Source organism: Leptopilina boulardi, unplaced genomic scaffold (assembly GCF_019393585.1).
Source record: "Leptopilina boulardi isolate dan_hultmark-lab unplaced genomic scaffold, ZJU_Lbou_2.1 LbouV2_337, whole genome shotgun sequence".
Taxonomy (NCBI): Eukaryota; Metazoa; Arthropoda; class Insecta; order Hymenoptera; family Figitidae; genus Leptopilina; species Leptopilina boulardi.
Genome location: NW_026137904.1, coordinates 886,196 through 912,736, shown reverse-complemented (window position 1 = coordinate 912,736; position 26,541 = coordinate 886,196). Strand labels below are relative to the sequence as shown.

General features: G+C 24.1%; 4 protein-coding genes across 4 annotated transcripts; 3 read left to right on the top strand and 1 right to left on the bottom strand.

The window, feature by feature from the left end:
• Positions 1-4,451: 4,451 nt before the first annotated feature.
• LOC127285670 (shematrin-like protein 2) lies at positions 4,452-7,293 on the top strand. The gene is made up of 3 exons (XM_051311798.1): positions 4,452-4,571; positions 5,957-6,112; positions 6,586-7,293. The coding sequence occupies exons 1-3, from the start codon at positions 4,560-4,562 to the stop codon at positions 6,877-6,879; spliced, it is 462 nt and encodes a 153-aa protein (XP_051167755.1). The 5' UTR covers positions 4,452-4,559; the 3' UTR covers positions 6,880-7,293.
• Positions 7,294-8,824: 1,531 nt separating this feature from the next.
• LOC127285640 (cuticle protein 16.5-like) lies at positions 8,825-15,349 on the top strand. The gene is made up of 2 exons (XM_051311761.1): positions 8,825-9,241; positions 14,878-15,349. The coding sequence occupies exons 1-2, from the start codon at positions 8,891-8,893 to the stop codon at positions 15,142-15,144; spliced, it is 618 nt and encodes a 205-aa protein (XP_051167718.1). The 5' UTR covers positions 8,825-8,890; the 3' UTR covers positions 15,145-15,349.
• A 2,777-nt stretch (positions 15,350-18,126) lies between these two features.
• LOC127285603 (cuticle protein 38-like) lies at positions 18,127-18,650 on the bottom strand. The gene has a single exon (XM_051311704.1). The coding sequence runs from the start codon at positions 18,545-18,547 to the stop codon at positions 18,206-18,208; it is 342 nt and encodes a 113-aa protein (XP_051167661.1). The 5' UTR covers positions 18,548-18,650; the 3' UTR covers positions 18,127-18,205.
• A 6,054-nt stretch (positions 18,651-24,704) lies between these two features.
• On the top strand, positions 24,705-25,851 carry LOC127285602 (uncharacterized). The gene is made up of 2 exons (XM_051311703.1): positions 24,705-24,843; positions 25,150-25,851. Exons 1-2 carry the CDS (start codon positions 24,832-24,834, stop codon positions 25,432-25,434), a joined length of 297 nt encoding a protein of 98 aa, XP_051167660.1. The 5' UTR covers positions 24,705-24,831; the 3' UTR covers positions 25,435-25,851.
• Positions 25,852-26,541: the final 690 nt, after the last annotated feature.

Sequence of the window (26,541 nt, the reverse complement as noted above, 5' to 3'; positions counted from 1 at the left end):
TTATATGTTTCTTTTAATTGAAAACAATCATAAAGTATAAAAACTGATTAACATAAGCATTAAATTTAATTTAAGACATTGAAATATATAACTCATATGTTTCTTCATTTTATAATAATAAATCTAATTACAGATTCCCACGCGAGAACATCTGATCGCCTCGTTATGAGGAATCCCGTTGTCCTTATAATTTGCTTAATCGTATAGGAATATACATATATATATATATATATAATCTTGGATAGATCACGTTAAGATCGATCATTTGATTTTTAAACTATGGTTTATGAGACGTAAAAGAGTCGATAATTATACACGGGGGCTACTTTTATCAAAGATTACTTACGAAAAAAAGCAATTCTTCATTTAATTACTAATTAACGTTTGTCTGAGGAAATTTTTATTTTATTTTTTTTTTCATTTATTTACGTTTTATTAATTAATCAATGCATTTTTATTTATTTTTATTTCTATTTGTTTATTTCTATTTATATATTATTTTTTGTTTATTTATTTTTATTTCTATTCGTTTATTTGTATTTATTTATATTTATTTAATTATTATTATTATTATTATTATTATTATTATTATTATTATAATTAATTATTATAATTAATTATAATTATTATTATTTAAAAAAACACTTTTCAAAAAAATGCGGTATTCAGAAAAATACAAGTTTAGTATCGCTTTTTCTACTTGGCTGACTAAACGCGAACTAACTACTGGAAATAGGCGCGCATACAAATTTAAAGGGACGTCTGGCTAATACTGACAGTAGCTACTGAATTCAAGCGACAATTTTCTGTCTAAATATTATAGTTTAATGTCAATTTCAAATAAATATTACAATTTTTTCAATATAAAGTAAATTAAGTAAAAAATAAAATTTAATAATGATTTTTATCTCGAATCGCAATATCGTTTAAACAATAACATAAAAAAAAAATAATTCTGTACAATTTGTATTTTTCCACAAAAATTAATTCTTAATTTACTTCTGTGAATAAATACGAAATTCCAGTTTAAAAAAAAAAAATATATTTCAATTATTGTGTTTATTTACGATCGCATATTCAACATAAAAATAATTAAATGATGGTATAATAGAAATTAAAATCCCCCATAAAAATTACATATAACCCTCTTCAAGTTGGAATTTCACAATATCAGTGAAATAAAAATATTGCTTAATTTGACGTATCATACAATTCTGACAAATTATATATATATATATATACGGATTAAGCTAATTGCATATTATGACTCCACTTTATCAACTGCAAATTTTTCACTTCAAATATATGCAAGAGTGAAAAAAAATTTTGCAGTCAGTAAAAAAGTCTTGCGCAAAAAATTATATATATATATGTTATTAAAAGGGACACTTTATTTTTTATTTATACGTGTGTTAAATTTTTTTATTTAAATGAAACAAATAAAAAATTTGATTCAAATTAAATTTGTACCGAATAAAAATTTGAACCAAATAAAAATTTGTACCAAATAAAAATTTGAACCAAAGACAAATTTGTACCAAATTAAATTTGTACCAAATAAAAATTTAAACCAAAGACAAATTTGTACCAAAGAAAAATTTGAACCAAAGAAAAATTTAAACCAAATTAAATTTGTACCAAATAAAAATATAAACCAAAGACAAATTTGTACCAAAGAAAAATTTGAACCAAATTAAATTTGTACCAAAGAAAAATTTGAACCAAAGAAAAATTTGTACCAAACAAAAATTTAAACCAAATAAAAATTTGTACCAAATAAAAATTTGAACCAAAGACAAATTTGTACCAAATTAAATTTGTACCAAATAAAAATTTAAACCAAAGACAAATTTGTACCAAAGAAAAATTTGAACCAAATTAAATTTGTGCCAAATAAAAATTTAAACCAAAGAAAAATTTGAACCAAATTAAATTTGTACCAAAGAAAAATTTGTACCAAATAAAAATTTAAACCAAAGAAAAATTTAAACCAAAGAAAAATTTGAACCAAATTAAAGTACCAAATAAAAATTTGAACCAAATTAAATTTGTACTAAATAAAAATTTAAACCAAATTAAATTTGTACCAAATAAAAATTTGATTAGAAACAAGTAAATATATTTATTTTGCCAATATAAATATATTTTTTTTTTTTCTCATAGAGTATTTAAAAAATATGCCTCTAAAAGAGAAATAGTTTTCATCTAAGCGATGATTTTTACCTTTCTCTTGCCATTTGATAAATTTTTCTCAGAATCTTATCTATCGTGTTGAGAGGATCACAAACGATCAAAGCGCGTCAACTTTATCACGATACTCGTTTATGATCGCGATTATACATATATATTTTTTTTTTCAAGGTCTTTCAATTGACTCGCGCTTACAGCTGACCGTTTAATATTATATACGTTGGAGATATCATAATATATAATGTATTTGACTTAAATTTCCTCAATGATCCTTCGAGATGGAGATCAAGAGCATATAATATAAAACAGAGGCGTCGTCAGTTATGTCTCGATATATATATATATTATTGGAGATGCAGAATAATTTAGATCCGACGCCATGGTGGTGTGTGACACGCGTTCTATATCCAATTGGTCGAGGTCTCCGGGTTACTATTCACGCATGGGGAAACATAATACTATGTATATATAATTCACGTGAATAATAACAACATATATTCATTGAGGTCCGCAGGGTCTTATTATTTCAAGGTGCATAGTAGTCAGTTTTTCTCACGATGAACCTTATTTCTCAGTGTTTGCTATTCGAATGATAATGGCTTCGACCTTCAAGGGTCCCTACTCCATTGCTCATTGATCATCATCATCATCATCATCATCATCATCGATACGCCACTGGAAATGATTTTCGATCATCTGATTACTATTCTTTATAAAAACAAAAATTTTGGGTCTAATAAATATTTATTTAATTCAAAGAAATTTTTATTTCATTATATTAATTTTTATTTGGATTTAAATAAATTTTTATTTGATTTAAATAAATTTTTATTTAATTTAAATAAATTTTTATTTAATTTAAATAAAAAATTTTATTCACGCCAAATAAATAGGCCAATTGACTGTGAGACAAATATACACGTTTATTTAGCTTAAATATATTATATTTGGTTCAAATAAAACTTTTTTTCGAATTTAATAATTTAATTTCACAGAAAATTAAAAGGCATTAAAATAAGCTGCAACGCTTATTATTTGAATCCAATTTTGCTTATTTTAATACCAAAATGGATTAAAATAAGTAATATTGGATTAAAATAATAAACGTTGCAGCTTATTTTAATGCCTTTTAATTTTCTGTGTTAATAATTTAATTTTTCGAATTAACATTTATAACAGAATTTCTTTTTAAACAAATTTTTACTTAACAGAATTTTTATTGTACCAAATAAAAATTCGATGCTTCAAAATTCTGTTAATTAAAATTAAAAAAATTCCGTGAAACGTTAATTTGAAAAATAAAAATTCGTCTAAAATATAATTATATCTAATAAAATTGTTGAAAATAAATATTGTAACAAATTTTTATCGAATAATTATGCGATCCTTGTCATAATAATTTTTAAGAATCCGAATTTTCATTTGTACGAAAATTGCAAATGAAAATTCGCCACAGAACTCTATAAAAATTCGAACAAAATGACAATTTAACTGAATCCAAAATTCTGCACAGTAAAAACAAAGTCTTAAACCGTTTACACCTTAAATTAAGCCCATATATTTTGCATAAGTCTGTCCTTTTTCAATTGGTCTGACTCCGTTTACACCTTAAATTCAGCCTCAAAAATAGGCTGAAATCAAGATTTCTTTTTTAGTGTGTGGTATTTAAAAATTCGAATCGCTGAAAATTGAATGAGAATTCTAAATTAATAACCGCTTATTAATTAGAATTTTCAAAATAAAAAAATTTTGGATAATTTTTTTTTAGAAAATAAATTTTTTTTTTATATATTCCAATTGTTTTTTATAAATGGGAAACTCAATTTATTTCTATATAAAGTCTCTTGGAAAGAAATATTTACAGACCTTTGAATTGTGTAATTTAAAGGAAGGGCAAACAGAGAGTTTCTAGTTTTATGTCCTTCCTGGTTTAGTGAAACGTTATTAAAATATATAGAGTACAATATAACACATAAAGAAGGTCAGGAAAAATCTGCGAATCCTTGGTGTCTATGGTACTGATTAGTTCGTGAAATGATCAAGATCCTTGATGGACAATGTAGGAGTATTGGCATAAATATATATATATATAAGTATATAAATGTATATTCCTCCTTTAAGGAACCCCACCCATATATTATAGTTATAAAGTCGCAATGGAAAAACTCTCGCGATAATCCAAATTCTCATTGAACAGTGAGGGGGAGGGGGGAAGGGAAACTTTTTTTTCTCATTGTCAACTATTAACCATTCTCTAGTTATTGCAAAGAGAGAGAGAGATGGATGCCGAGTCGATGAGGTATATAAGGACTACTAGATACTCGTCTAAGTCAGTCAACAGTGCTAACTAATCCTCAATAACCGCAAATATGATCAAGCTGGTGAGTGCTCATCAATATTATTTTTATAGAAAAATTTTCCTTTTTTTCACAAATTTATATATAAATTCAAAATTTTATTCAATTATTTTTTTTTCTTCTTTTTTATTCTTTATTTATTTTTATTATTTTATTTTATAATTTTTATAATTTTATAATTAAAGTTAATAATTAGTTATATTCATATATGTTCATAAATGTTTATTTTTTTTTTATATTTATTTATAAATTTTAACGAAAGTATTTAATTTTTCCCACGGTTCTTTTTTTTCATTTAAAATAATTTATTTTATCAATAAAAATTTAAAATTAAATTCAACAGTTGTAAAAAAAGAAATTTGTAAAATTCTAATTGACACATTCACGTGTTGATGACGGATAACAATGTTTACACTTATACCGGATCGTAAATAGAATATCCTGTCAGATGTAAATTCATTTGCTACAGTTGTACAGAATTTCATTATTATGTAATTATTCTGAGGCCGTTGACATGTGATTATTTAATTAAATTGCTAATTTTCAATTATGACATTTACAATTATTCTCATTGCAGTATATATATATAGCAAATGAAAAAAAAAATTTATTAAAATAATCTTCCAAATTTAAAAAATTAAAAAATTTATTAAAATAGATTTCTAATTTTTTTTCCCCCCAAAAAAAACAAAATAATAATAATCCCATTAATTTGTTTCTTTATTTCTTTTTATTAATTTTTCAAATAAATGTTTGGAAGTATTTTTTTGTCCCTACATTTTGCACAAAGATACCTTTGTTTATTTCATGCAACTGACCCCTTGATGAGAACAATGTGTGTAAAATTAGTGGGAAAAAAAAAAGAAGCGATAATGTGTCATTCATGAGATCATCGGTTTTATTTCAATGGAATGTCAATGCTCTGAGAAATAAAGTATCTGTTTTGACATAATCCTAATAAGTAGGTCTTCTGTGAGAAAATTACCTCCCCCCCCTTCACCCTGGCTCTTTTCATTCATGACCTAAGGATTCTAAAGGCGAGTCCAAGTTAAATACTGGTCTGCATATCAAAATGATATGCTATGAACGTATAGATGAAAAAAAAAAAAAAAAAAAAAAAAAGTTGAGTCATATACAAGCTTCTGACATTTCTTTTAATGATTATTGCGCAAGAAAATTGTTTTAATTTAGGGGTTTGTTTATGTTTAAATGATGTTTTACTACATATTGCAATTTTCATTTTATTATTAGAATATATTATATTTATTTTACTAAATTAATTATTTAATTTTTTTTGTTGATAAAATAACATTTTTCAACTTTTTTTTTTGCACTTTATAAAATTAATTTAACTAATTACCGTTTAGATAAAATACCTAAGCAAATAAAAAAAAAAAATTTTTTTTCAGATTTTATTGCTCCTCGCCGTGGTTGCATATGCATCCGCTGGTGGTTTATATTCCGGACTTGGACTTTATGACAGTTATGGTTACGGAGGCTACGGTTATGGACATGGATATGGTTATGGATATCCATATGCCACGAGCTATGCAAGCACTTACAAGGTACTTAATTTATCAATTTAATTAATCAATTATTATTTATTATTATTATTTTTTTTTATTAATTAATTAATTTATCTATTTATTTTATTTATTTTCAAAGTAAGATTTATTAAAAATACCAAATTTATTTTCACCGCATCGAAACAATAAATAATTTGTACCACACTGAAAAAAAAAAATTTATTTGATTCAAATACTCGATTACTTGAGTATTATCAAATAAATATTTATTTGAACAAAATAATTTTTATTTGAATTAAATAAATTATATTTGAGCCAATAATTTCTGTATTTAAAACAAATACCATTTAATTGACTCAAATAATAATTATTTGATACAAATAAATATTAATTTGATGATAGTCAAGTAATCGAGTATTTGAATCAAATAAATTTTTTTTTCAGTGCATTAATATATATATATATATATAAGTAATAATAATATTAATTCTAATGATTTTCAATTTGTACAGGTATTGCCATCGGTAACAAAAGTAATTGCTCCACCAATAACAAAAATTGCCTATGCTACACCACCAGTGACCAAAATTCACTACGCTCCACCCACAATCTACAGTCCAATTTATAAATACAGTACCTATGGACATGGAGGATATGGCGGATATAGTGGATATGGAGGATATGGATATCCATACTCTTATGGACTTAATTACGGACATGGTTATGGTTATGGAATTGGTCATGGTTATGGATACGGTGGTTATGGATATGGTGGTTATGATAATGGCCATTATGGATATTACTAAATTATTATCTCCAATACCAAAAAAATTTCAAAAGACTAAAACAAAAATTGTACATACGGTTTTCTTTCGTATCATCCCTTCATTTAAATGAAAATACACGTTTTTACCCCTTCCTAAAAAAAAATTTTGTGTTTTTTTATTATACTATATACCTGATGCAAAAATCAATTTTTCAGATAAACAATTATTATTTAAAACTAATTTTTCTGAATAAAATTAAGAAATCCAATTATCGCGAAAAAAAGCTTTTCTTATATAAGGAAAAAGCAACAAAAAAAAAAATAATTGATCAATCTCGTTTTGGAGTGAAATTATTTCTTCTGTTTTTTGATTATAGATAAGTTTGTTTTTTTGATCAAAGGGTAAAGAATAAATGGAGCACGCACAATTAAAACAAACGAATTGAATGGTCAATTGAAGTCTAAAAATAATTTTTAAGTGGTCCTTTAAAAATGGTGGAGATTCATCTTAAAGATATAAATATATATTAATGAGGTATATACAACCTTGAACTACTCTTGGATATGTATATATATAACCAGTGTCTCGATCTTGTCTGTATTTATTTGCAATACTCGCAATCCTTTAATTCTCCTATACTCAATCACGATATATACAATAGAAACCTTTAAGACTTTAAAGATCGACTGCCCATTATGTCTATCATCCTTTATTGCCTCGCGCATGATGACTCGTTTTTTTTTCTTTTTTTTTTATTATTTTTTTTTCCAGACAACGCGTGAGAAAAGAGCGAAAGGACAGAAACAAGAAATAATCATGGAAACTCGCGGCATCTTTATAAAGAAGAGAAAGATTTATTTTCCAATGTGTTCGATAGCAAGTTCTCTTTTATAACGAGGAATCTGATGAAATACTCGAAATCATGTTGAAAATTTTCAATCTGATTTGGTTTTTATTTACTTTAAAATTCTATTTGTCGCAAATAAAATATTTCTCTGCGAGAAAGAAAAAGTTTATTGATATATATTAAAATGAAAACCTTGGAGGGTCTTATTTTAAAATTCAATTTTGAAACACGAGATTATCGTAATTGATAATACTCTTCAAAAAAAAAAGAAGTACAAGAATTACTGCTCATCACCATTATACTGAAATTGAAGTGTTCACTTTATGCAAAATTGCAGCAAAAAAATAATTTCATGTTTCATATATGATATGAGTAAAGAATATTATTTAAAGAAAAATCATAATGTATGCAAAAGAGGAGCCATTAAATGTAGCTCTCCCTTTCTTTATCTTAAACATCAAGGTTTGGCAGAAAGATTTTTAATTCGATAGAATATAAACTAAACGGAAAAAAAGGAATTTGCTTACTAACTAATGTTTGCTATCGGATCTATCAAAATTAATAGCCACAGCTAAATTTTTTGCTATGACAAAGAAAATGTTTGCTGTGATAAACAATATTAGTATTAATTTTTAAAAAATTCCAAACTTTTTGGACCCCACAACAAATTTGTTCACTATTCCTATAATAGCTAACGTAATTTGATGTGACAGCAAATAATTCGCTGCCACAGCAAACATTTTCTATTTATTAATAAAAAATTTTAATTCTAAAAACAAAATTATTTACTATTACTATATTATTTGCCCAATATATTATTAATTCACTCGGCATAAGAAAAAAATTGTTAATTAAAAAAAAGTAATGACTTATTATTTTCGAATGAAAAAATAAGAATCGCAGAATTGTTTGCAATGAACTTGAATAAAATTTCGAAATCGACCTTGGCGCCTGTCGCTTAAGGGAGTTTGCGAATGTTGAATATTCTCTTTTTTCTTCTTCTTTTTTTTGACAGCAAGTGAAGGTAGTTCGTCCTTTAAAAAAAACTTATAAGCTGATGATCTTGACCACAGCATCAATGTCAAAATTTGTCCTAGGCAGCGTGGATATATAAGAACATCGCCAGAATCTGTATCTTCAGTTTGCAACCACCAAAGCAATCTTCAAAACGTGAACACAAACGAAATAAAGAAAGAAATAATCATGTTCAAATTTGTAATTTTGACATGCATCATTGCCAGCGCATTGGCTAAACCAGGATTTTTGAGTGCACCACTTATTGCAGCACCAGCAGCGCCTGTTCTTGCAACGCCTGTCATTCATTCAGCGCCAATTATTCATTCAGCACCAATTATTAAAACAGCACCAGTTATCGCAGCTCCAACATTCGTCAAGGCAACGCCATTAATTGCTCCAGCGCCAATTATCAAAACTTTGCCCATTGCTCACGCTCCTGTTTATGCAACACCAATTCTCAAGACACATGTGATTGCCCCGGCTCCAATCATTGCCAGTCCTGCTTTTGTTAAAGCTGCTCCATTAGCTGTCATTCACTGATTTTTCAATCAACAGTCATGATATCATCATAGGTATTAAATATTTATTGTGAAAATCTTGGAGAAACTCATGTTTAATAAAATTTTAGTTTTTCTGTGAAAATTTCCTGTGTTATTTTTTTTTGTTATCTTCCTAATTAATTAAATTTTTTTAATCCCTTTTGTGTAAAAATAATTATTAATTAAAATACTTTCCATTCTCTCTAGATAATATATTTATTTTATCTGCAAAATGTTAAGTATTTTTTTCTAAAATTTAGAATCTACTCTCTGAATCTGAATTAGTAAAAATGTTTACTAATTTGAATTAGTGACTCACTTGTTGCTTCTGAATTAGTAAAATTTTACTAACAATTAGTAAAATTTAACTAATTCAGAAGCAAAAAGTGAGTCACTAATTCAAATTAGTAAAATTTTACTAACAATTAGTAAAATTTAACTAATTCAGAAGCAAAAAAGTGAGTCACTAATTCAAATTAGTAAACATTTTTACTAATTCAGATTTAGAGAGTACTAAGTAAATTAATACTAATTTATTAATTTACAATGAATTTAAAAAAAAAACCTACACCCATACTGAAAAAAAAAATTATTTGATTCAAATACTCAATTACTTGTGTATTATCAAATAAATATTTATTTGAACCAAATAATTTTTACTTGAATTAAATAAATTGTATTTGAACCAATAATTTTTGTATTTGAAACAAATACCATTTAATTGACTGAAATAATAATTATTTGATACAAATAAATATTTATTTGATAATAGTCAAGTAATTGAGTATTTGAATCAAATAAATTATTTTTTTTCAGTGCAGAGATATAATATATTTTTCTCAGAGTTAAATAATAAATATTTGTTTCAAGTAAATTTTATTGGTTTCAAATAAATTTTATTGGTTTCAAATAAATTTTATTTGGTTTAAATACAAATTTTATTTGCGCTAAAATAAATTTTTTATTTATAAAACAAAATAAAAAAAAATACAAAGAAAAAAATTTATGTAATTAAAATAATAGACTATTATCAAATAAATATTTATTAGTATTAAATAATTTTTGAGTCAATTAAATAGTATTTGTTTCAAATACAGAAATTCGAATACAGTATAAAATTGAATCAAATAAAAATTATTTGATACAAAAAAATATTTATTTGATCAAATAACCAATTATTTGAATCAAATAAATTTTTTTTCAATACAAACGATTTTATTCTTAAATGGAGAATTTAATTTTTTTTGTAATTTTCTTCGACATTTTAAAGACATTCTAAATAAATTCAAAAAAATTGGTTAAAAAATAAAAATAAATAAAATCTTTTCAAAAATAATAAGACTAAAAATGTAACTTCATTTACATTGAGTCAAAATTTCAACTAAACGATCTCTTAACGTATCTTTCTCTTTTATATCAAAATAATGCCACCCCCACCACTTTTATAATTTTACTTCTATGACGTTTTGACATGACACAAAGAATTTCTTTACGCCTATTTTATTCGTCGATTCTAAATAAAAGATAAACTACGACAAGAATGAATTAGTCAAAGTTTTTTGTGATAGTCTCACGGCCTTGTCTATACTCTCTAATAAAATTGTTAAATTCATCAATGTCATACCGAAAAGATTTAAATACACATACACAAGACAAAAAAAAAAAAAATAATGCGTGACGGTGAAAAGAAAAAAAAAACGATTTTTCAATTTTTTTAAAACTCTAATAAAAAATCGACTAAAACAATTGAAATAGAACATGAAAAAATGCGATTTTTAATTTTAAGAATCTATATGAAAATTAATTAGAGAAAAAATAAAATTTAATTCATCAAATAAATCACTGAATAGAGCAATAAATAAATCATTATTTTTTTTATAACAACTGAATGAAAAAAAGTCAAAATTTTCTTATAATGACGTCAATCGAAAAAAAATTAAGCAGTCTACCTTGAATGGTTTCAAGTTTTTAACGTCATTGGTAAAGATGATTGATTTTTTTCAATCTAAAAAATTGTTTCGATGACAGTCATTGTTCTTAATTTTATAGATATAAATTAAATTGTCAAAGAAAATCATCATTATTGATAATTATTATTGTTTTCTTCGCAAATTTACTTTCTTTCGCCGCAGAATAAATTGCTACTCCCGCTGGACCTGTGCTATTTAATTCCACTATTTTCAACTTATTTTAAAAACAATTGTTACACCATTGATTGGTGTTACCCTTGAATACGCTACTTTTAAATTTACCTCATTACTACAACAAAACTAAAAAAAAAAAAATTGGACCAAACACCCGAACATATGCGAAGAAATATGATCTACTTTTTATGTAATATGAAATCACTTTCATATTGTGCAAACTGTCATTTTTGCATGACTATTTTTGTATAAAACCTGCTTTTTTACAACACATTTTTAATAATGAATAAAGTATACATTCTTTTTTTTTTATAACAGAATTTTTTTCTCTAAAATTTTTTTTTCAAACTTTTTTATTTATTTTTTATTCAATTCAAATCATATAAATTTCTTTACTTTTTTAATTTTAATTACAATTAAAAAAATTATATATTTATTTAATACAATAAAACGTATTAAAAATGTTTAATTACTTTTTAATGGTGCATTAACATAAATGTTTAAATAAAGTTGTAACGCATATAAAAAAAATTTCTTTCATCTTTAAAATAAATGAGGTAATACACACTTCAGAATATATTTATGATCAAGAGTTTGACATAAGTATAAAAGCAATCTAATCAGCGTCCTACGCTGACAATCGAATTTCTACAACTCTTCAATATACGTAATAAACTTATATGCAATGCAACAACAAACTGTTGTAACTTTTTTTATTCAACGCATTTTCCATTAACACAAAATGGGTCAAAAACGTGATAAAGTCAACAATTTTTATATTTTTGATTACTATGCCAACATTTCTTTTTTTGTTCACTTTAATTGAAAAAAATAAAATATATTTATATATAGTAAAAAAAATTAATTAAATAATAAAAATTTGTATTGAAAAATGTTCAAAGAATTAATTTTATTTTTTTATTTATATATTTTTAATTGTTTTTATTTTTCATTTACTTTATTTATGCAAATAAGAAAAAAATCAAAGAAACTTTCGAATTAAGTATTTAAATATTCAATATAAATTAAAGAAGACATATGAACTTGAAATATTTACTAGACAATGTAGTCGGTGAAAAGACGTTTAAAATTCTATTGTTTGGTATATAGTACGTATACATTAAAATTATGATTATAGTTTATATACTTTCATTCTCACTTGAAAGAACTTTTTTGAAACTTTTACAAACTTTAAAAATGCATTTTTTTAATGCACATTAAAAAATAATAGTCAATAAATAATACTTTTTATTTTTGTTTATAATACTTTTTGCTCTCTAAATCTGAATTAGTAAAAATGTTTACTAATTTAAATTAGTGACTCACTTTTTGCTTTAGAATTAGTTAAATTTTACTAATTGTTAGTAAAAGTTACTTATAATTAGTAAAATTTTACTAATTGAGAAGCAAAAAGTGCTCTCTAAATCTGAATTAGTAAAAATGTTTACTAATTTGAATTAGTGACTAACTTTTTGCTTTAGAATTAGTTAAATTTTACTAATTGATAGTAAAAGTTACTAATAATTAGTAAAATTTTACTAATTCAGAAGCAAAAAGTGAGTCACTAATTCAAATTAGTAAACATTTTTACTAATTCAGATTTAGAGAGTGAGTCACTAATTCAAATTAGTAAATTTTTCTACTAATTCAGATTTAGAGAGTGAATTTAAAAAAGAAGGTTGACTCATTTTTTTTTATTAATGAAAAATTAGTTAAAGAAATTTATTTTGAACTTGAAAAAATTTTCTTCAGTTCAATGAATCTGATCCTCGAGGTGCCTGAAGCGAAAAACTCAAGGAGAATGTAATTGACTTTTTTTTCTGTATACTTTACTCACAGGTATTTTTGCCTTCAAGAATGACAGTGAAATGCTCGTTTAAAGGGTACTAAAATTCTTAATTATGAATATTTTAACACTGTATAAATATATTTTTTTTATTCTATAGATTGAAAATCAGTTTTTGTTCACATTAAATTAACGAAGGTTACTTGTCAAATATATAGATTAATTTTCAATAATAAGTTTAATTAAATTAAATTTTTTAAAAATAGAACAAAAAATAAAAATATGTCAAATTTATTTTTACATTAAATGTAATTATTTGCAATTTTTTTTAAAATATCTTTGTACTATTTTTCTCAAATGAAATCTCAGTAAATAAAAAAATTGCACATATATCGATTTTTCAAAAAATGTACGACACGTGTAAGTATATTTTTAGTTAAAATATTCATCAAATCCAATCTGATTAAAATTTCAATGAAAATCTGTTTTCCATAAAAACTATTTCACATTCACATACAGCTTTATAAAAATGAAAAAAGACCCTTTAAATGAATTCTTCGAATTATTAATAAATTTATAAATTAATTTTATAATTAAGAACTAAAAATTATTTGATTCAAATATATAATCGATTTATTTATTTCTATTAAATAAATATTTATTTATATCAAATAATTATTATTTCAGTCAATTAAAAGTTATTTATTGTAAAAAACAGAAATTATTTTTTCAAATAAAAATTATTTAATCCAAAGAAATATTTATTTGATAATAGCGAAATAATCAATTATTTGAACCAAATACATTTTTTTTCAGTAAGAATAAAATGGATTGTTTTCTCAAAATAAGAAAAAATTAAATTTAGAGCATCGCCTTTTTAGATTTGTTATTAAATTTATTGACCTTCGAAAGCAAAAAAAATCTGTAGCGAAGTTCAATGAATTTGAAGGTGGAGTTCTTTAGTCGAATAAAGAAAAGAAAAGAAAAAAAAAAACCATTCGGAATGCAATCGCCTATACCATAAACTGAATATCAAGGAGAATTTGATTGATTTTGTTAGACATTTTAAACGATGTCCAATTTTTAATAATCTTTTTTTAGAAATGAGAAGTATAGTCAAAAAAAGCTTCACCTGCAGAACATAATATGTGAAACATTCTTATAAAACACCTATATAACTCGTTAATTACAGATTTTATTGAAAAAACTTATTCTAAAAGAAATAATTTTTTTTTTTGACCAATGAAAAAAAATTTAAGTCCACGTAACAGAAACACTATTTAAATAAAATATAATCTTCAAAATTATTTTGTAAGTACCGACTTGTTTTTTCGTTGATTTTAAGATATTTTTTTACACCCAATTTTTTTTTTTTTATAACGAACTTAATTATTTCGATTTTGAAATAATTTTGTTTATTATTTGGTTCATGTGTACGAAGGCCGTACAGTACTTTTACTTCCTATAACAACGTATAGTATATGAAATCACGTAAAGATCCGGGCCCAGTCGCGTCCATTATTCTCAAATACAAAAAAAAAAAAAAAAAAGTGTGGCAATTTGGTGGGGATTCATCTACAATGGATGGGGGGAGGGAAATTTTCGGTGTATAAAAGAGGGTTTCAATGTAAGTTAAATCATAGTTTGTTCAGTAACTCGAACATAAAACTTTAAAAATCAATAAACCACAAAAACTTTTAAAAAAATCCAATCATGTTCAAATTTGTGATTCTCTCTGCTCTTTTGGCTTTTGCCGCTGCTGAGCCAGGATACATTGGTGCACCTGTTGTATCAACTTATTCCGCTGCGGTTCCCGCATATTCAGCATACTCAGCATATGCAGCACCAGCTCATCTCACATACGCATCACCGGCTCTTAGTTACACCAAATATGTTGCTCCAGTTGCACCAGCATACAGCGCCTATTCAGCTCTTCCCGTTCCATACGCCGCCAGATCAATCCACTACTAGATGTTTATAAACTTTGACAAATTCTTTATCAAAGTCTAATATTCAATTATCTGTCAGATCATAGACGATTAAGGCTGTTCATCATGGACAATCAATTGGAATTATTGAAAAAAAGAAAAAAAAAAAAAAAATTCACAAAAATGTTTATCTGTAAAATTTCTAAATATTGTCTTTTCAACTAAATAAATTTCTTCTGCCGTATAAATGTGTTTATCAATATTCTTCCAAATCCTCTTATATATGTTTATTAATTTTGTAATTGTTTAGTTCTAATAATTTGTAAAATTAATATAAAATTTTTACTTTCAATTTTACAATGAAAAGAAAATTTATTTGAATCAAATAATCGATTACAATTATTAAATAAATATTTGAACCAAATAATTTTTATTTGAAATGGTATTTGTTTCAAATACAAAAATTATTGGTTCATATAAAATTTATTTAATTCATATATAAAAATTATTTGGTTCAAGTAAATATTTATTTGATAATAGTTAAGTAACTGATTACTACACTGAAAAAAAATTTATTTGATTCAAATAATCGATTACAATTATTAAATAAATATTTACTTCAACCAAATAATTTTTATTTGAAATGGTATTTGTTTCAAATACAAAAATTATTTGGTTCAAGTAAATATTTATTTGATAATTATAGTCAAGTAACCGATTATTACACTGAAAAAAAAATTATTTGATTCAAATAATCGATTACAATTATTAAATAAATATTTACTTAAACCAAATAATTTTTATTTGAAATGGTATTTGTTTCTAATACAAAAATTATTGGTTCATATAAAATTTATTTAATTCATAATATAAAAATTATTTGGTTCAAGTAAATATTTATTTGATAATTATAGTCAAGTAACCGATTATTACACTGAAAAACAAAATTTATTTGATTCAAATAATCGTTTACTTGACTATTATTAAATAAATATTTACTTGAACCAAATAATTTTTATTTAAATAAAATAAATTGTATTTGAACCAATAATTTCTGTATTTGAAACAAATACCATTTTAATTGACTCAAATAATTATTATTTGAAATAAATAAATATTTATTTGATAATAGTCAAGTTATCCAGTGTTTGAATAAAATAAATTTTTTTTCAGTGTAGAATCAAATGTTTTTTTTAGTGTATAACGAACAAACACTAAAAAAAACAATATTCTAATTTTAAGAATATGATTTTTGCTTCTAAAATGCATGAAAAAAAACGAATTGCTTACACATGCTATCTGATTTATCAAAATTAGTAACCACAGCTAAATTTTTTGCTATGACAACGAAAAAGTTTACTACGATAAACAATATCAGTTTTAATTTTTAAAAATTCACTTTCGAAGCAAATTTTTTAGACCTAACAGCAAATTTGTTTGCTGTCCCTATATTAACTAACGTAATTTGATTGAAAAATTAAATTCCTATTCTATATACATAAAAAAAATTTATTTGATTCAAATAATCAATTATAGTTGACTATTACTAAATAAATACTTATTTCTATTTAATAATTATTATTAGAGATAATATTCAAATTCAGAAAATATAATAATAATAATTATTATTATAATAATTATAAATAATAATAATATAATTATAATAATTATAATTATAATTATAATTTATAATATAAATTATAATTATAATAATAATATAATTATAATTTATTGAATTCAAATAAAAATTTAAATAATTATTTGATTCAAGTAAATATTTATTTATTAATAATCAAGTAACTGATTATTTGAATCAAAAAATTTTTTTCCGTTGAAATTATATAGTTTAAAAACAACATTTCTTTTTTGTATAATATTTCGATTGTATAAATGGTATTTTTATAACAAAATAATATTTAGTTATTAAATATGTACAAATTTTGACATTTGTTTTATCAAAATACAATTTTTTTAATTAAGTTCGTTATTTAATTTAATGAAAATGTAAAAAATCTATTTTTATTATTAAAATGAAAAGAATTGCAAGCATAGAAAAAGTTTACAGTAGCAACAAACTTTTGCTGTAACATGAAATTAAAAAAATCTAATATAGAGACAGCGAACAAATTTATTGTGGGGTCAAAAAAGTTTTCTGTGACAGTAGATTAAAAAAAAATAAATAAAGTTTTATCACAACAAACTTTTTCGTTGTCATAGCAAAAATTTACACTGAAAAAAAATTTTATTTGATTCAAATAATCGGTTATTTATTTATTATTATTATTATATTTATTTCTTTATTTGTATTTATTTGTTTCAATTATTATTTGGGGCCCCTTATTATTCGAGTCAATTAAATCGTATTTAGTTCAAATAAAGAAATTATTGCTTTAAATACAGTTTATTTAATTCAAATAAAAATTATTTCGTTCAAGTAAATATTTATTTGATAATAGTTAAGTAACCGATTATTAAAATCGAATATTTTTTTCACTGCATTGGTAAAACAACAGTTTTTTTTATTAAAAAGCAATTTAAAAAAAACAATTTAAAAAAAATTTGTATTCATATTCATCAAAAAAGAAAGTTTCTATTTTTCGAATTTGAAAAAACTGGTTAGCTAATAGTCGTTTGTTACACTGAAAAAAAAATTTATTTGATTCAAATACCGGTGTATTTGGTTATTATCAAATAAATATTTATTTGAATCAAATATTTCTCATTTGAATTAAATATATAGTATTTTAATCAAATATTTCAGTATTTGAAGCAAATACAATTTATTTGATTCAAATAAGAAATATTTGATTCAAGTAAATATTTATTTGATAATAACCAAATACACCGGTATTTGAATGAAATAAATTTTTTTTTCAGTGTATTCACAGAAAATTAAAAGGCATTAAAATAAGAAGCGTTGCAGATTATTTTAATGCCTTTTAATTTTCTGTGTTAATTCAAAAAAAAAAAAATAATAATAATAATATGTGGTGATTAAAATAAGTGACAAGAACACATTTAAAAATTCAGTTGAACACAAAATTTTTTATTGAATCTTTTTTACATATAAACAGAGTTGGACTTGAAATTTGGAAGAAAAAAAATTAATGAATGTAGGCAGCTGGAGCAGCAAGGGCCAATGGTGCAGAATGGGCAACAGCCAATGGTGCAGAATGGTAGGCCAATGGTGAGGCATAGACTGGTGCAGTGTGAACAACAGGTGCAGCATGAACAACGGGTGCAGCATGAACAAGAGGTGCTGCAGCAACCAATGCTGGACTCTTCACAGAAACCTTATAGGTGTTGGCGTAGCTGGTGGCCACTGGCGCAGCATAGGCAGTGTGTACAAGTGGCGCAGCAGCAACCACTGGCGATGCAACGAAACCAGGTTTTGGTGCAGCCATACTGCATGCAACCAAAGCAAAGAGAACACACAATTTGAACATTTTGAATTTGTTGGGGGGGTTTTTTTTTCTTTTTTCAAATAGAAAATTTGAGTTTATCAACTTTCGACTCGGTTGATCGACTGTGGTTTCGACTGAAGAGTTTTGACTTTTTATAGTTTGTGTCCCCACTTTATCTGCCTAGACGGCGTGTGTATGTACATCAAAAAAGGAATGTACAACCAATCAGGTTCTTGTCGAGGACCGTGGGCAATACATTTTCACAACAATCGTTCACCGCACTAATAGTATAAGCAGGGCCAAGGTTTTCAGGCTTTGTCCGATTTCGCTGACCCAGGCGGCCGTCAGACGAGTCTTGCTTTTGATCGCGTAATTTAATCCCGGATCACGAGAGAAATTTCCGACAGGGAACATGTACATATATATTTATGAATTATCACCAATTGCATAATAATTTTCATCTCAATTTTCTTCAAAATGCAATCTTATTGATTTTTATACCAAAAAGAAAAAATTTATTTCAATTCTTCTGAATCATATGTAAATGTAATTGATAGAACAAAATAAATTATTATAAAAAAAAACCGAGGGGGAATTTACTCAGGTAGTCAAGTGTACACTCTTCCTGTAATACTTGTGAAATATCGTGTAATACCGTGTAATAATTATTACAGTGCTGTAATAACGCAAAAAAAACTCTGTAATATCTCTGTAATAATGTGTAATACTCTGTAATAACGTGTAATACTTAGTAATAAGGGTAATTCAGGTGTAATTACGGTAGTCAAGTGTACACGTTTTTAACTAGTAAATTCCCCCTAAAAAAACAATTATTTAGAAATTGTTTTATATACACTGAAAAAAATTTATTTGATTCAAATAATCGACTATTATCAAATAAATATTCATTTGTATTAAATAATTATTTATTATTATTTGTTTCAAATACAGAAATTATTCGTCAAAATACAATTTCAAATAAAAATTATTTGGTTATAAATATTTCTTTGATAACTGATTATTTGAATCAAATAAAATTTTTTTTTACTGTAACAAATAAATATAAATCCTTTTTCTTAAATTCAGATAAATTTTACTTCATTTAATTCAAATAAAAATTATTTGGTTCAAGTAAATATTTCTTTGATAACTTATTATTTGAATCAAATACAAAATTTTTTTTACTGTAACAAATAAATATAAATCCTTTTTTCTTAAATTCAGATAAATTTTACTGCATATTTTATGTTAAATTCCTAATTGTTTTTTTATGAACGTGCCCTGAAGTGATAATTATCACACATATATATATATATATATTAACATTGACATGGATAATTAACAATAAAATTCATACGTAATAAATATATTGACGCAAGAGGAAATAGTATTTGATTTTTATATCTATTTCAAGTTCAGTTTTGTGTTAGTTTTTCGAAACGATTTCTATGGCCGAAATAAAAATATTTCACATTTTTTACAATATATTAAATTTATAAAAATCAATTAAAAATTGTACATTATTCTTTTATTATTGCATTATGTATTAAATATATTAAAATTATATTAGAATTCTAATTTTTTAACAGCGATATTTGAAAAAATAAAATACCATACGCTAATATTGTCACAGTATATATTCAAAGTTAATTAACGTAAAAAAAAAATACTCTTAATTGTTAAGACAGTTGTCCCTGAATGAAAAAAAAGAGACCTATTTCGAAATTTTTTTTTTTTTTTGATCATATCACATAAATGCGCTATAGCGATCGTGAAAAAAAAAGTTGTCGAAACAAGGCAAACTTTCGCGAATTGTTTCACGTCATTCCATGAGAATCTAAAGTGGTGCAGAGTCCAGTGGGAGTCGAGGGGGGGCGATTACACGATATTACTTAATCATACGTTACCTGCGTATATAAACAAACAGAATATAATGTTACGTGTGCAATTTATCCAAAATAGATTCATAGTTATGCCAATATCCTTACAATTAGTGTTAAATGCACTAGTTGGACCGCGAGATGAGTGAGAGAGCTTAATATGACATTATATATATATATGTATCATTTCTATTAGTGGATTAATTATATAGAGATATGCTCTATCCCTCGTATTTCTATATTAATATTTTCATTTATTGATTATCATATATGCGAACATTTATAGAAAAATTATATTACATAATTTATCGGGGATGAAAACTAGATTTGATTGTTAAGAATAGCAATTTCTATATAAACATATATATATATAATAATCTCATTAAAATAATTAATATTTCCTGTATATAAATATTCTGATTAGTTACATAATTATTATTTCATTTAAGTTTATTTATATATATTTAGTTTTAATAATTTTATAATTTTTTATCCAATCAAAATAAACTGATCAGTCAAAAAAATAATTTATCTATTAAATTAAATTTTAGTTAATTAATTATTATTAGGTTTTTATTATTATTATTATTAATATTATTATTATTTTTATTATTATTATTATTATTATTAATATTATTATTATTTTTATTATTATTATTATTATTAGGTATTATTATTATTATTATTATTATTATTATTATTATTGTTGTTATAATTATTATTAATTTTTAAAATATTTGTATTTTTACAAAAATTTGGATTTGATTTTGATAAAAATCTCTGAATGCGCGAAAGTAAAGCAATTCATTTGCATTTTTTCAAACCACATTTCTCATCCTAAGAGTATAACGAGGGACCAATTTACGGACAATAAGTTTACGTAACCATCTCTCCATTCGTAAAATCATCCAAAGCATTCATTCGCATTCATGCACAAAGACACGGCACAGCTGCCATTAACCCAGATTACTTCTAAAGCTGATAACATTCATCGATTTATCAATTGCTCCAAAAGCACCTGTCTTTTTTTTTTTTTTTTTTTTTCTTTTTTTTTCTGTTGCCAATCACCTTAATGACAGCGCACAAGAGTTTTTACAATCATCCTCAATATTCAATTTATGGGCAAAAAAAAGGACGAAAAATAAATATTTTTCATTCTCTATAGGGGAGAAAAATGTGAAAATTAAAAATTAAAAACACACTAATTTAAAAGTATCAAATTGATACCAAAAATATCAAATTGATATAAAAATTCGTATCAATTTGATACTTTTAATTTTGTGTGAAGTAAATTTTTTTAAAAAATTTATAAAAAAAAATATTTGTTTAATTTTTTTTTTTAAAGATGGCTTTCTATTTTGTCCTTGTCTATATTTTTTTTTTATTTTTTTTTTTCAAGAATATTAAAATTCTTTGTATCTTATTTTTGTTTGTCGACAAATTTGTTTTTTTTTTTACTTGCGAGTGTAAAATACATATTTAAATTTATGCGAACTGAAGTATCATATATACCAAGCGCAATCGATCAAGAAAAATGACTCGATCAGGTTTTTATATATACATATAGCATATGGGGAATGAGATAGAGAGAGAGAGAGAGCTTTGTTCTGTAAATTTCAACTTCTAATTTTAGAAGGGTAGGGCCTCGGCAAAGAGAAAAAGAGACTTCCTAGTTCCTGGTCATTCACTTATTGAACGTCGAGACGATCGTTTTGGATTCAATTAATCGATAAACTGCAAGTGTTTGAGGGATGCCAACCTTGATCAATATTATCTCGTCTGAGAATTTAATATGACCAAAGAAAACAAACCAAACGAGAAACAAAAATATAAAATGAACATTTTTTTTGATTTTAAAAAAATCACGTTATACTTATAATAAAAAGTATTTTTTTTTATAATTTTTATTATAATCTATAATTATTATTTATTTTAACGTATAATTTTTTTTTGTTTACGAAAGAAATTAAAGAGTGAAGGTCCCATTTCTCCATTTCGATTGAAAATCTCGCAACAAATCTGTGAGATGGTGAAGGGCTCAATGGCTCAAAAAATCAACAAAAAAATATAATTGTTTGCCTAACTCTCAGCATAAGTAAATTTGAATTTATTGTAAAATTCTTACGAAATAACATCAACACTATTCATTATTATCTAAGCGAGACATCTGATTTATGTTTAGAGTTTTTTTTTTTTTTTTATAGACAAAGATAAATTTATATTTGTATAGAAAAAATCACAATGTATAAAAATAATTAACTAAAGAATTGTAAATTACAAACAATATTTTAATCATTATAATATCGTTTCTTATTATATATATATTGAACATCGGAAGTAATTTTTATAAAGTTAAAATATTTCAGGACCATAAAGGGTTAAGAAGACCATATATATATTGGTGAATGTATTTAAATGAATTACTATGCACTTACTCCGCCTTAATATTGGATAAGGTAAAGTGACCTTGGTTGTTTTACTCGACAAAGAAAGAAAAGCTGTGTCTGAACATGAAGCCGATGAACTCATGAAAAATTATTCAGAGAAGGTCAGGATAATCGATTTTATGAAATTTATGAACAATGTATTTGAATTATTATTAAGCGACGGAATAATCTAATTAAAAATAAATTCAGACCATACAAAATAGAACTAATTGAAAACAAAATTTTAAATACCAATAATTTGAAAAATTTACATTTTTGCAAATCATTTCTAATGTATAACTTAACTCACAAGTCACGAAATGGCAAAAATATATAGAAATGCAAATTTGTTTGCAATTCTAAAAAAAAAAAAAAAAACGAAAGAAAACAGCAGAAGGAGAGTAAAGTTCTCCTGTTTCCAAAAAAAACTTTCTCCAAATGTTGAAAACGCATTATTGCATGTAAAAATTACTCGAATTGAATAATAATTGTTTGATTAAACCATTTTTTTTAAACACCTTTCACACATTGTCGTGAATAAAAGAAATATAAAAATTTCAGCAAAAAATTTGGATTAATTGATGAATAAATTAAAAATAGTTTATATACGCACTTCAAAGTCTCGGCCATTCACCTTGAAATTTAAAACACAATTTAAGTGTGACTATTATAGCAATACACACATAATTTGCCTAGATAAAAATGACCCTTGAACTGAATTTAGAAATTTCAACAAAAAAATTACTTAATATAAACAAAAACAGAAAATCATTTAATTAAAAAAAAAAAAAAAAAAGTCAACATAACAAGGAATACATAATACGTGATATCAAAGGGCTTTGTAATGAGAATACCTTTTTCAATAAATTCTATCACTGCTCAATTTTTCATTTCATAATATTCATTATGACACAATTTTCTGTTACGAATATGCAATAATAGAAGAGTGTTTACTCAAATGTAATCATTACATATGTATGTTTTATTACATTACATATGTATAAAATTATAATTATTTTTATTATATTATTATTATTATTAAAATTATTATTATTATTATTATTATTATTATTATTATTATTGTTATAAAAATTATTATTATTATTAAAATTATTATTATTATTAAAATTATTATTAATATTACCATTATTAGAATTATTATTCATATAATATTATATTAATATTGCTTATTTATTTAAATTTAAAAAAAAATAAATTTATGTAATTAATAACATTAATCGTGAAAAAAAATAATATAGTATATATTTGTGAATGAAAATAGAATGCTACAACTTCTTTGTAAATGCATATATCGTATATGTGTACTGCTGTTATGTGTATTATGCAAGTTTGACAAATTATGTTCAATTAAAATGTTGATATAACTCAAATGCATATATTTGCAGTTATGAATTTACCGATATAGAAAATACTAAAAATAAATTTTACCGCTTATAATTTCATGGGCAATTTTAATTGTAATTATTTTTTTGGAATTCAAATTTAATATTATTTTTGCAACTTTATTTAGAAAATTATAATTTTTCAGTATTATTTAAAATCTATAAGAAATATAATATAATAATATAATAATATAATAATATAATAATATAATAATAATATAATAATAATATAATAATAATATAATAATAATTTAATAATATAATAATAATACTGTATAATAAAATATAATATAATCATAATATAGTAAATATTATATTATAATAAATATTATAATTTCGATATAAAATTTCGTACATTGTAATCCAAAAAAAAAAGAAATTTGAAATTTCTTAAACAACTTTAAGTACATTGTGGTTTGGTGCATGTTGCATGTGGTAATATAATATATATATATATAAATAATCATTTGAAGAGAAAGCCCATGGGACCGTGTGTCCACTAGAGGAGGAATTTTGAAGGTCAACTCAATGCACGGAAGTGTTTTCCTATATAAACTTGTGTTAAGACCCTTCGAGTAGATCAGTCTGTAAAACTCCAGATACACTAAACAATCAACATGTTCAAGTTTGTGAGTTTCGAATTTTGAAATTATTAAATTAACATTGTATGCTCCAAAAAAACAAAATTTTTGTTAAATAATTTTTATTTAAAAAAAAAAAAAAAAATCCCACCTATTTTTAATTTAAGAAACATGGCAAACGCCTTTCTTTTACAATCGTCGAGGTTAAGCATCCTCGAAAAGTGTTACTTTAAATGGGTGACCGTGTTTTTTTTTTTTTTTTTTTTTTTGTTTTTAATTGCTATATTTCTAATAATATATTATTATCGAAATTTATATATTTATAAATAAAAAAAATACGATTGACATTTTCAGGTAGCTTTGTTGTGCCTCGCGGCTGTGGTTGTTGCCAAGCCAGGAGCCATTTATTCTCCCATCATTTCGGATGTTGTGTCAGAAAAAGTGATAGAAGCTCATGGAAATAGTGTGGTTCATGCAGCAGCTCCAGCATATGGAGTCGCAGGAGTTGCAGTCTTGGGAGAAAAGACCATTGAAGCTCATGGAAATTCCATCGTACATAGCGCGGCTCCAGTTCTACATTCCCTTCCACTTACATATTCCTATGGCCTCGCTTACAACCAACCCATCTACTTACATTAAATAGAAAAAAAAGACCCGATTTTTGTTTCCCTCCAATAAGCCTGATTACGTGTAAAAAAAAAATACTACTAAATTTTCGATGAAAGATTTTTCTCTTTTTTTTTTTTCTTTTTTTGAAAATGGAACATTGCTACAAACCCAAAATCAAACTTGAAATGTCGATTGTTAATGCGAGTCAATGTTAGTAGTTTTCAGGAAATAATTTTTCAAAAAACTTGTAATTATCAATGTAAATGAAAATTGTTATTGAGAATTTTGTTAATTTCAAATTGCTTGAAATAATTTTCAATATCATTGTCATTTGATAACAGCTTTTTAATTACTGAATAGACTGACAAAAATTGAGCGTCTGTATGCGGAGAAACAGACTGTATTGTTTCAAGACATGTACCAATAAAAATTTCATTTAAAAAAAAACCGATTATGTCATTTTAGTTTTAATTGTATTTTCCATCCAGTAGAGACTATTATATTTTAATTCCTTTTATTAAAATTTTTCAATTTAAAAAAATTAGAATTCTAAATCTTTTATAGTGAAAAAAAAATTATTTAATTCAAAGATTACTTGACTATTATCAAATAAATATTTACTTGTACCAAATAATTTTTATTTGAATTGTATTTGAATCAATAATTTCTTTATTTGAAACAAATATCATCTCAAATAATAATTATTTGAAATATTTAATTGATAGTAGTCAAATAATCAAATATTTGAATCAAATAAATTTTTTTTTCATTTTTATTACCTCCCTTTATTTAAAAAAAATTTCAACTAATTAAAATTAGTAAATTGTTACTAATTATTTAAATTTTACAAAAACTTTTGATTTAAAAATAAAAATTGTTTCCAAAATACCAACAGCATCCGAGCTACAATGGACCAAAGTGGAAAGATTTTTTCAGAATTTTTAATTTGCGAAAAACCTCTTGGGAATAAAACGGGAAGAATTCAGAGAGAGAAAGAGTTCCCTATGAAAAAATGTGTGGTCCATTATTTGATAGGACCAACAGCATCCGAGCTACAATGGACCAAAGTGGATAAAAAAATTTTCGAGATAAATTCTCGCGCATAGATGAAAAGATTCCAAGATAGTATTCTATAAA